This window comes from Cyclopterus lumpus, chromosome 10 (genome assembly GCF_009769545.1).
Source record: "Cyclopterus lumpus isolate fCycLum1 chromosome 10, fCycLum1.pri, whole genome shotgun sequence".
Lineage (NCBI taxonomy): Eukaryota > Metazoa > Chordata > Actinopteri > Perciformes > Cyclopteridae > Cyclopterus > Cyclopterus lumpus.
In genome coordinates this window covers 16,991,784-17,003,752 of record NC_046975.1, presented here as the reverse complement: position 1 = coordinate 17,003,752, position 11,969 = coordinate 16,991,784, and the positions used below count along the sequence as shown (strand labels likewise).

Sequence of the window (11,969 nt, the reverse complement as noted above, 5' to 3'; positions counted from 1 at the left end):
CTGAGACCCCCTCTCTTCCCCAGAGACCTCTGTGGCTCCCTCCTGGCTCCAGTCTCATAAAATATGCATCATCTAAGGGTCAACACTCGATCATGTATGATTTGATCTTACATTTCATTTCATTCAGCTGACGCTTTTATCTAAAGTGACTGACAATCATACACCGTAGACACAGCTACAGGGAACAATTCAGGGTTAAGTGTCTTGCTCAAGGACACATCGACAAGGGCATCGAACACTCATCGACAGTGAGCAGGGATCAAACCGCCGATCCTCTGAATGAAGACGGACCTGCTAACCACTTTCGCCCACATCTGAGTCTATATTCCTGCTCCTACGTACATACAACACGTTATCAAACCCCTTTCGTTGTTCCCGTGGGACCATCAGAGCAGCCCAGTTGACTATTGTTGGCAGAGGGCGCAGATTTTTATTTCTTGCTCAACTGTCGCCGGTCTGGACGTGGGCAGATGTTCATAATGGGCCAGATAAGTCTTACTGGTTGACACTTGTGGGGTATAATTTTATGACCGGGACTTTCTATCTCATTGACCTGGGTCTCCGCTCCCCCTCCCTCCCTCCCTCTCCGTAGCCTCTTATTCAACTTCTAATAGCTGAAGAAAACATTTTGGAGCCAGGTCAAATTATGTATGTCTCTTAAGCATTTTCTTTTGTGCTAGCAGGGGTCAGCTGTGGGACACACACCACAGTTTGTGTTAAAAAAAAAAAATAGGCTCAGTTAGGTTATAGGTGAGATATACAACTTGGTACAAAGCTTTAAGTCATTAATATATATTGTGGATACACAGATTGTTGTAAAAGTTTAATGCACAAAAAACAATTTCCTTCCAGAGGTGCCCTGTTGAAATACAGTAATATCAGGAGGTGCTTGAACAAGAAACATTGATTTTAAAAGAATCCACCAGCTCAAACAGGATAGAGAACTTTGTTATTCAACTATTTGTATACTTTACTATAAAATCATGACTTTGTATAACTTAAAATGCATTAGTTTTAAAACTGGGTTGAAGGAGTTGAAAGATAAATCTGAGATCACAAAATGATCAACATATAGAGCATAAATAAATGATTTATGGTATACAAAAGTATGTAGTTTTCATCCATTTCTTTTAATCTTTGCTTTCTTTCCTTCAACTCCTTTAATCTATCTAAAAGAACTTGGAACTCAAGCTGAAGATGCTTTGAGCCATTTGCTCTTTAAAATAGTCTTATTTTTACTGAAATAACTATATTTTGTTTTACTGGTTAAAAAAGTTAAAAAAACAACTTGATAATGAAAATTTATTTACCGTTCTCATCAGGATAAACATTTACAAGAACAAGTTACGTTTGAACACTTGAAAGGGAAGATGCTCCAGTGAGTAAATAGGATGGAGAACTTAATACAACAGAATAGAGTCTTACACACATTTCCTAAAAAAGTAAAATCCTCCCACCAGACTGTACATTCCACTCCAACTGAATGTAGTTATCCTCCACAAAGGGAATAAAACAGGAATCCCCCCCCCTATAAAAAGGGTAATCTGCACCAATGTGATGTTCACTTCTCCTCCTTGCCTTTGGTTTTCCGGTACACCATCTCCCTGAAGCTCGACAGGATCTTGCTCTCTCTCTTCCTCCTCTCCTCCTGGTTGAAGGACGCCAGAGCTCGCTTCTCATCCGCACTGTAGATCTGGTTTTCCTTTCTCAGACGCACAGCCTCCATACGACGATGTCTGCAGTGTTACATTGGAAACGCGTCAACATCACAGTAAGAGATAAATATATCTGAAACCTCAACTATTTAATTGCTGCAGTATGAATCTCATCACAGCCACGGGGGAGATATGGTAGCGCTACTCATAAATATCACAAACCTGCCTGCCGCTCATCACGTAGCCAGACTTCTCGAAGTCTGCGATCTCGTCGCTGGTGAGACCGATCTCACCTCTTCTCGGGATACGTTTGCCCGCTTTCACGTACTCCGCCATCGCAGCACCTTCACCTGGCAACAGGGCATGACCGAAACTGGAAGAACAGAAAAAGAGACGACTCGTTAATCTCGGGGAAAAAAAAGGTAATATTATGAACTTCTTGGCTTCAAAATCTGAAATCTTATTGCGGATTATTTTCAACTTTTTGGCTGTTGTGTTGCTTTGGAGGTAAGTGATAAAAAACCTGATTGCGTCACTTTTATTCTGCTCTATACTTTACTGAAACCGAATTACAACAGGAAGCTGTCCTCGCTGGCATTAGTAGTAATGTTTACCTGTCAGCTTTAACTCTTCTCACAACCTGTTGCGGTGCTTTTATTTTTGGAAATTCTAAATCATAATGATGTCAAGTGCATTAGTTCCATAACTTCAAACCAACTCACTCCAAAGGTCGGTCGTCGTCCTGCGACAGGTGTGTGAGCGGAGCTTCAGGGCCGACCACGTTTTCGTCCATGCAGGTTTTCTCAACCCACATCACTGCGTTGGCATCGTCATCCTCCCCCTCGCCCTCCCCCACCTCTTCCTCCTTGGACTCCTCACTGCTGGAGTTGCTGGACTCCTTCACACTCTTCTTTGCCTTCTTCTTCTTGGACTTCTTTGACCTAAAAGGAACAAGAGACGTTTGGTTTCATCAAAATGTCCTTTTTCTGTTTGAATGAAGCTGGCGAAAAGCTGCATCTAAGCACTTACTTCTTGCTCTTCTTTTTCTTTTTCTTCTTCTTTATTTCTTCTTCTGAAAGTTAAAAAAAGATACAAAAATCATTAACATAATAATAATAATAATAATAAGATATCTTTGCCGATATAACTCACGAAAAAGACTTGAATGCATCTTAAATTCATACAATTATGATAATGATAATACCGTCTGATTCTGATTCCAGCTCACTGTCCTCGGAGTGCTTTTTGTTCTTTTTCTTCTTGGATTTCTTTTTCTTCTTCTTTTTCTTCTTCTTGTCTTTGAATTACAGAAGTGTTTTAAAATTCAAGCGACAGACAATATAAATGTATTTTTTATTTGTGTTCAAACACTAAATGCCCTACCTTCTGAGCTCGATTCTGAACTGCTGTTTTTCTCGTCTTCTTCGACTGGTGTGAATTCATCAGAGCTGGTGGAGAACAAAGACAGAAATATGAGCTTTCGTGACATCATCCTCCGGCTAAAAAATAAATAAAAGAAAACGTGTGGTGCTTCTCAAAAAACAACTTGTTGCTTTGGAGGTGAGAATCTTGACTTACTCTGGCTCTTTAACTCTTGGTGAATATCCCCAAACTTCAGGACAACCTAACTCCCCGATCCGCTCTCTCTCTTGCAGACGCCTGGAACAGAAATAAATAATGTTAGAAACTGAAGGTAAAAGTCAATATGGGAAAACATATTCAGCATTCATGTCAGTGGCTCTATTCGTTAAAACCTGAATTATTTCATTGTTTTGTCAGATCTGCTGTAGAGCTGTTGGAAAATACCTCTATTAATATTTGTGATGATTTCAACAATTTTGTGTATCTTTTAAACCGTTTCTGAATCATTTAGCAAGCAAAATATCTTAGGCTACTGAATTAAAACATTTTGAAAAAAAGAAATATATATATATATATATATTCCAATAGTAAATTATGTATTATATAACTGCGGTTGATATTGTATCGATGAGTTGTTATGTAGCCATATAAATAGATCAATAAATGTCTAGTAGGCTGAATCTGACTCTCTTTCCCAGGAAAGGACTTCTTAAAAACAATGATTGTTTTTTGCATTGAATATGTTGATAAAGGTGTTTGTCTCTTGATGCTTGCTACTATTATCATGATGAGGTATTTGATTGAAGATGGTTTTAACAAAAAGAAACTGAAACCCCACTGAAATATTACAATGTATGACCCTAAAATAGATTTAAGTAATTAAAAGTGATTTTGGAAGATTAATGTTGAAGACAGGATATGTCTTCCGTTCAATAAAGTCTCAGAAATGAAACATTGAATTGCTAAAGTGATCCTTCAATGAAGCTGGGTCATTAACAGTTAGATGAAATGATAATTAGCTGTATTATTAGTGTTTTCATTTGTTACCTGGCAATAAAAGTCTCTTGTCTCTGTCTCTGAGCGTCGTCCCGTTGCTGCTCGTAGTAATAATCATCTTTGAAGCTTCCGTGCTTCCCAGGCGCGTCCCGTTGCTCGGACCAGTGGTTGTAGGTGTTGTTGTTGTTGGGGTTGTTGGTGTTATTGTTGGCGTTGTTGGTGTTGTTGTTGTTGTGACGCTCCCTGGACCGGGACCGGCTTCGGCGGGGGCTTGCTATGCGGATCCGCCTGATGTTTCTCGCCTCGCGGAACCGGCGGTCCCGTTCTTCGTGCTCCTTCTCCCTGTTACGCGGCTTCGGGAGTTTGGGCCCGAAGCTGTACGGAGACAGGCTGCGCTCGCGACTTTTGCTGCGATGGCGACTGCGGGAGCGACTGCGGGGTCTCCGGGCGCGAGGGCTCCTGGGCTCCCCGCCGTCAGAGCTCGAGCGTTCCGACGTCGGCATTTCACAAACTAGAGATTTTAAATTTTAAAAAAAGTTGGTGCTTAACACGCGTCCATGTTTTCTGTGATACGGAAGAAAAGCGTCCAACAACAGGAAGTCGCCTTCTTCTTCTACGGTGTTATGGCGGATTGCAACTTGATGGAGCATTATCGCCCTCTACTGTTGGCTTAAGGAGCTGTTGACTCATGTTCAGTATCAGTCCAGTATCTTTGAAAATGTTATGGTTGATTTTAATTCCATGTCCATAATCTATTTATGTGCTCTATTTATTATTATCATTCCTGCCCACTATATATATATATATATATATATATATATTATATATATATATATATATATATATATATATATATATATATGTCGGCCAACCTGACAGCAGGAAGGTAAGAAAGGAAGGGAAAGGACATGGTCAGTTCATCCTGGTATTCTGGAAAAGAAGAGACAATACTAACAGTACAATGAATACCCCATTTACCTTGGAAGAGGTTAAAAGAGCGATAGAAAGAGCCGGATTGACATCGCCAGGGAAGGATGAAATATGTTATATAATGCTGAAGCATTTAGGTAGGTTGGCAATGACGAAATTGTTAGCATTTTATAATAAAGTTTGGGAAGTGGGGAGACTGCCTAGTGCATGTAAAGAGGCTGTGATTATCCCAATCAGGAAACCAGGCAAAGATTCATCAAACCCAACAAATTATAGACCTATAGCCCTAACATTTCATGTAGATAAAATGATGGAGAGAATGATAACAGACAGATTAACCTTTTATATGGAGACCAGGGGATTGATACCACCTATAACCCTAACATCTCATGTAATCCACTCATCAAAGTGGATTTCGGAGAGGTAGGGGAACTATGGATCCAATTATTTGTTTAGAGACTGAAGTAAAAAAAAAAAAGCCCAGGTAAATAAGGAGTCAGTGATGGCTGTGTTTTTTGATGTGGAGAAGGCATATGATATGATTTGGAAGAAGAGGTTGTTGATTAAATAAAATATAATAGGAATAGGGGGCAGAGTATACAATTGGATTAAAGACTTTTTACTTAACAGAGTTATCCAAGTCAGAATTGGGAAAGCACTATCAAGAAGATACCCGGTGGAGAATGGTACACCTCAGGGTAGTGTAATTAGTCCAATACTGTTCTCCATCATGATAAATGATGTGTTCCTTCGAGTTCAGGGGGATATTGGACGATCTCTATTTGCTGATGACGGAGCATAGACACGGTGGTGTAGTGGCTAGCACTGTCGCCTCACAGCAAGAGGGTTCAATTCCCGGTCGGAGCGGTCCTTCTGTGTGGAGTTTGCATGTTCTCCCCGTGGCAGCGTGGGTTCTCTCCGGGCTCTCCGGCTTCCTCCCACAGTCCAAAGACATGCTGCAGGTTAATTGATCTCTAAATTGCCCATAGGTGTGAATGTGAGAGTGAATGGTTGTATGTCCCTACATGTGCCCTCGATGGACTGGCGGCCTGTCGAGGGTGTCCCCTGCCTATGTCAGCTGGGATAGGCTCCAGCGCCCCCGTGACCCTAATGAGGATAAGCGGTATTGAAAATGGATGGATGGATGGATGGATGGATGGAGCATAGACAGACATTTTATGTTATTCATAGTTGAGAGAGACAGGCTGAAGAGGAAGCTGGCATTGGAGGAAATTCAGTTATGATGCATTAACCTTGGGGGCAGAAAAGGTGCTGCAATATCTGAAGGAAACAGGGTTGTGTGGAAGGATATAGGTTAGGTTTTAATTTCTTTAAAAAAAATATATATATTTTTTTTCTTTTGAATTTCTTTTAATTTTGGAGGGAGAGATAACTCTGGTCCATATCCCAGTACAGTAGGTGGCGCGTAATGCACCTTTTGTTGGATGCCATCTCCCATAAAAACCCCAAAAGAAGAAGAAGAAGCAGCAGCCATTATTTAGTCATGACAAATAACTGACTTGTGTCTCCTTGAATCACGTGTTTTGAACTTGGACGCTACTCTCTCTTTTTACAGCCCTGGATGATGCTCCGTGACCTCTCGCGAGACAGCAGACACAACACCGGAAGTTCAAATCAATGTGGTCTGTGAACTTTTACCGAGCAACCAAACAGAGGAAATAAGTTTGTTATGCTCCACAACAACATCGGTACTATATGTATAGTAGTCCGCGACGTTAGTCGCTCGACAGAACAGCAAGATGTCTTCCGTCAATCCGGAAAGAAACTTGAAGTCGGTGTGCAAGAAAGTTGACGAGGCTCTGGCAATGGAGTTTTTTTATCACGAAGTTAAACGTGACCGCCACATGCCTCATCTGCAGGCAGCACGTATTGTTTAAGGGGTTAATTATGAAGCGGCATTACCTCGCAAAACACGCGGGAAAGTATGATAAATACAAGGGACGGAGCAGGAAGACTATGTCCGGCGAGCTTCATGCAGAATTCAACAGCTCCAAAGGGACCTCGGCGATAGAACCGGCACCTGTACATAAAGAGATCGCCCCAGGTATTTTTTATTTATTTATTTAACGTGTAGCCGTCTATGCTTTTATTTTGAAGGCAATGAACCGGCAGTTATCTCTCCGCTCATCTCGGCACGGAAACAGAAAGCTCAACCGTTAGCGAACTAAACCGTTTTTTTCCTGCCAAATTTAACGGCACGTTTTCACCGTAATCCTCACGCCACCATGACTTCCCCGTGCTGTTGTTGTACATCTTGTGATGCTTTCAAGGTTTAACTGTGCGTGTTAATCCGACACGACGGCGACTCCTTGTGGCGGCTCGACCGACGAGGCTCGAGCGCGCTCTGCAGGCGAAGCTGTCTGTTGTCCGCCTGTTGTCTGTGGCCACGATACTACAGACGGTGTTAGTGGTCCTGCTCAGTCTCGGCAGCGAACATCGCGGTTGCAGGTAAACGGAAGTCGTTTTATGTGCGGCTGTTTAAAGTAACATGAGTCCACGAGTCCACAGAGGGGTTGTGTGTGAAGCTAACGGGAGGCTAAGCTGAAGGCCGCGCCTCTTGTAGGAGAGGAAGTGCGGAAGAAGCGCAGCGTTACTACCTTTGTTAGCTCGACGTTACATGTCGGGTTTTTGGAAACGGATCGATTGCGTGAATGAAAGGTTATTCAATGTAGAGAACGCCCCAGTTGAAGCCTAATGAACGTAGTTCTGCACGTGTGCATTGTCACGCGAGACTAAACCTTAAGCTTGTGTCCACAACGTTGGTAAACTGACGTGTAACGTGAGCTAACGTGGGGCTAGGGGGGACGTTATTGTTGTGGTTGCCTGACATAAATTATGATGCCTAACATTTGCATGACTACAAACACTGAGGTTAAAATGCATATTGTAACTAAAACACGTCCCTTTCTTCTAATCAATACTTGCATACGTAATGTAATGGTGGGAATATGTTGACTTGACAAGCTTGTCAGCTCCTCTGCAGCACACTAAAAACAATTTACTCTAAAATATCGAAGTTGTCATCAAATATCGTCTATTGGGCTACACACCCTGCAGTATAATTCACTACAATACAACAGCATCTCAAACTAAAATGACCAAAAGTGAACCCCTCTTTAAGACGATTTCCCCCCACCCCCCAAAAAAAACACATGTCTGTCCATGACTGGGACACTGGGTGTAACATGCAGTATTGTACAAACAAAAGACCTGGTGTATACTTCTGTCCTGGAAGGTTTGGACAAACTGTCTGGATTGTTTTCCTATTGAACGCGTGTGTGTCGAGAACTGGAAAAGCAGGATATGTAAATTACCCAAACTAAATTTGAGCCAAAATCTTGTCATGTCATATTAATGGAATCTTTTCTTGTGGGTGGAAACATTTAATCATTTATTTTTTTCTCTTTACAGCCATGCCAAGTCTAAAGCTGATATCTGCGACAGACACGCAGTATTCAGCAGCTGTGCTTAAGTCAATGAACGAGCAGCGAAATCATGGATTATTTTGTGATGTCACCATTATCATACAGGACAAGAAATTCCGAGCGCACAAAGCAATCCTGTCTGCTTCAAGTACTTATTTCCACCAGCTCTTCAGTGTAGCCGGACAAGTGATTGAGTTAAACTTCATCAAAGCTGAAATTTTTGAGGAGATTCTCAATTACATTTACAGCTCCAAGATCTTCCGTGTGCGCTCTGACATGCTTGAGGAGCTCATCAATGCTGGACAAATACTTGGAGTCAAGTTCATTGCAAATTTGGGGTCCCCATTATCACAAGTTAAGGGTCTGCCTGGTTTGTCAAAGGAGACTGGAAGCAAAAGTGACACAGCTACACAGATGATGCCCATCATTGCGGAGTCTTTCTCAATATCCGCTGAGGAATTCAATCAGACAAGCAAGCAGGCGGGCAACGACTCGGACTCGGACAGTGACGTTATGTTTGTCTCACAGACGGATGCTCAAACCAGAGCAGCCAACCAGAAAGCCAAATCTGGTGAGGTAATTGATTTGGATACAGCGGATTCAGGAAACACAGCTGTTTCAGGAAACACAGCGAATTCAGAAAATGCAGTGTCAAAGCAAAATGAAGAATCAAATCATACAGTTGCGAAAGAAAAAGAGAAAGCCGAGAAAGCCAAGACCTCCTTGAAAACAAGTCCTGCGGAGCCTCCCAGCATCAGTGGTCCAATCCCCAGTATCCCCAAAAGCAGCCCTCTGCACAGTCCAGACAGCAGCTCCAATAACTTGTCGTCCCCTGCCAGAGTTTCCTCAGGAAGTGCCCCAACAACGCCAGCCAGGTCAAGCAATGCCACGCCTGAGCCATCAAGTGCCTCTCAGTCCTCTGAAAGCAGCAACATAATGGGAGTCCACAAGAAGCAGGTCTCTGCTTCTTCTCAGCAAGGGGATTTCAAATTAAAGCTTGTAGATTTGTCTGACCATACAGGTCAAACTAACAGTCCCAAATCGGTCATAGCAGCGAAAAAGACAGTGACGCTCAATACAACCACAGAGATCGATTCAATTTCATCAGGCTGTAAAGTGTATGCGAATATTGGGGAAAACACATACGACATTGTCCCAGTGAAGGAAGATCCAGGTGAAGGGGGCTCTAAAGCCAATAAAGGGAAGAGGTCATTAATGGCTACGCCTTTGAAACCCCTGGATAAACCCCCCACCTCACCCATGGGCGGCCCGAACAAGAAGAAAACCAAAACAGAGCTAGAGGATCACTATGAGCTCATCATGGATGGGAAGACTTTCTATGTGTGCATCGTCTGCAAGCGCCCCTACGTTTGTCTGACGAGTCTCCGTCGTCACTTCAACACCCACTCGTGGGAAAAGAAGTACCCCTGTCATTACTGCAACAAGGTCTTTGCACTGGCCGAGTACAGAACTAAACATGAAATCCATCACACAGGAGAGAGGAGGTACCAGTGCTTGGTGTGCAATGAAACATTCTTGAACTACCAGCTGCTGTCAACCCACTGCAAGCAGGTCCACAACCAGGATCCCAGTGGGAGGAAAGAGAAGGATGAGACGGACAACAACGTATACCGGCTCCTGCCGTGTAAAACGGTGCAGATGAAGCCGTACTCGTGGAGCACTGATGGGCAGGGGGTCCCCGTCATATCGGAGGACGGCAGCGTGCATCACATAACCGCCGGCGGCGAAGAGGTCCACTCCTCCACTCAGAGCAGGATGTTGAACTGGGACGACATCTTTATCGAGCCCGACGCTCACATGCCGCCGGATAATCGCGCCCGACCGACGCCGACCATTAACAATCCTCAACCAAGAGCCACAGAGTTTGACTTCGTTATACCAGAGACTTACTGAGCAGCCCTAGCTGCTCCATTAGCTGTGCCTTTTAGGTGCCCCCCCCCCCCCCCACACCCTCATTTCCTCCTTGGTTCCATGCCAACAATATTCTGTAATTCTTAAGTCAGCTTAACGTACGGTCACATTAGCATATTTTCTTTCAATGACATTTTTCTGTTGTAATATTGTACTAAACTCGATGATGCACGCGAGAATAATGCGAGTCGGCCATAGCCAGCTAGAGATTGCTTGAATGTCTGGAGTTGAAGGGAAAGGGAGACGCAGCGAACAGTTGACCATACCGTTACTCTGCTTGTGTTATAGCCTCGATCTTTTTGTATCATTGGAAGAAATGATAGTCACATTAGCAAAAATATATGGAAGTGGTTGCCGCACAGTAATACGATCAAGGAAACAATTAGTTCATCTGGTTGATTTAAAAATTCCATGCAAGAAGACTCACCAGCGGTAATAAAAAGTAAAATCATGTTTGTTTAATTTGTCACTATAATGCAAGTTATATCTATATAAACTTAAATTGTACTTATGTCATTCATACAGGTAAATGGGATCTGCCTTTTTAAGAATGTGAATCATCGGGAGATGATTTTGTGGGTAACCCGGAGACCTGCTTTTCACAGGATACATTATAATGCATTTTGTGGTTTCAACAGATTTGTATAAAATACAGGATATGACCCATAATCAAATTAAACTCTGTTGCACACTTCTTTATCTATCATTATGCATTGGCCATGAATTGGATGGAAAGTTGTGTACTTGTTTGCATTTCCACATCTGGGTATTGTGGAAGGGAAGATGTATAATGGTTATTTAATGTTTCAGCGGTTGGAAAACAAGTTATGGATTACTTTTTTGTTGATTAAACACCCGTTTTATTTTCATACATATTTTTATTTCCTATGCTTGTCATTTTCACTTTATTTTTAATATATATTTCCAAGCCAAAATCCTCCATAGAGCAGGCTAGAGACTAGCATACATGTAATCATAGGAGTCACGTAAATTGAGAATGTTTTCAGTCCCTACATAAAGCACTGGGTGTTGGATCATGCTGAGTTGTTTTTCTGTAATATTTTTACTTTTTTACTCTTGTTTTTTTCCATTGTATCAAAATTTAGTAATTGAGCAGTATGAGTAAAATGTAGTGGTAACATGGGAATCTTTTACTTTGTGTCATTCAATAAAATTATGCTAAATTAGTTTATTAATTAACAGGTTAACATTGGTGTCTGATGTACAGTATTTTTGTTTTACTCCCACTGTCTTTTGTTTCAGATGTATTTATTAGGTTAATAGCCGTATAGAACATGGGATAGTTATTACATTCTCTGTTCTGTTGTCCTTTAACTATGTTCCTTTTCTGTCAATTAGTAACAAGGGTTCCCTGATGGTAAATAAATTATTCTTTTACTATTTTTACTTAATTGTCTTGCACCACCAGCATTCAAATAACTGCTTTTATTTACTGTGTTGTGATATATCTTCTCAAGCATCTTGAAATGAACACAACACAAATCTTAATCACGTTGCCTGAGTCTGAAAACAGTACGTGAAGTCCTGTCTGGAGCGGATCTGAGAGTTAAACTCGTGAAGTATAAATATACATATTTATATATATATTCAGTGAACTGGGTAAACTTGTCCATGTCAGTTAAATCAT

General features: G+C 41.9%; 2 protein-coding genes across 3 annotated transcripts; one reads left to right on the top strand and one right to left on the bottom strand.

The window, feature by feature from the left end:
* Positions 1–810: 810 nt before the first annotated feature.
* nkap (NFKB activating protein) lies at positions 811–4,597 on the bottom strand. Its single transcript, XM_034543053.1, has 8 exons — positions 4,065–4,597; positions 3,234–3,314; positions 3,039–3,103; positions 2,860–2,952; positions 2,685–2,727; positions 2,378–2,596; positions 1,883–2,028; positions 811–1,740 (listed from the first exon to the last, which is right to left on the bottom strand). Exons 1-8 carry the CDS (start codon positions 4,514–4,516, stop codon positions 1,562–1,564), a joined length of 1,278 nt encoding a protein of 425 aa, XP_034398944.1. The 5' UTR covers positions 4,517–4,597; the 3' UTR covers positions 811–1,561.
* Positions 4,598–6,461: 1,864 nt separating this feature from the next.
* Positions 6,462–11,728, top strand: zbtb33 (zinc finger and BTB domain containing 33). Of its 2 annotated transcripts, none has more exons than XM_034543621.1 (2): positions 6,462–7,008; positions 8,376–11,728. In XM_034543621.1, the coding sequence occupies exons 1-2, from the start codon at positions 6,852–6,854 to the stop codon at positions 10,301–10,303; spliced, it is 2,085 nt and encodes a 694-aa protein (XP_034399512.1). In that variant the 5' UTR covers positions 6,462–6,851; the 3' UTR covers positions 10,304–11,728. The 2 variants fall into 2 exon arrangements, with proteins under 2 accessions (XP_034399512.1, XP_034399513.1); XM_034543622.1 differs by lacking the exon at positions 6,462–7,008 and adding an exon at positions 7,056–7,412.
* Positions 11,729–11,969: the final 241 nt, after the last annotated feature.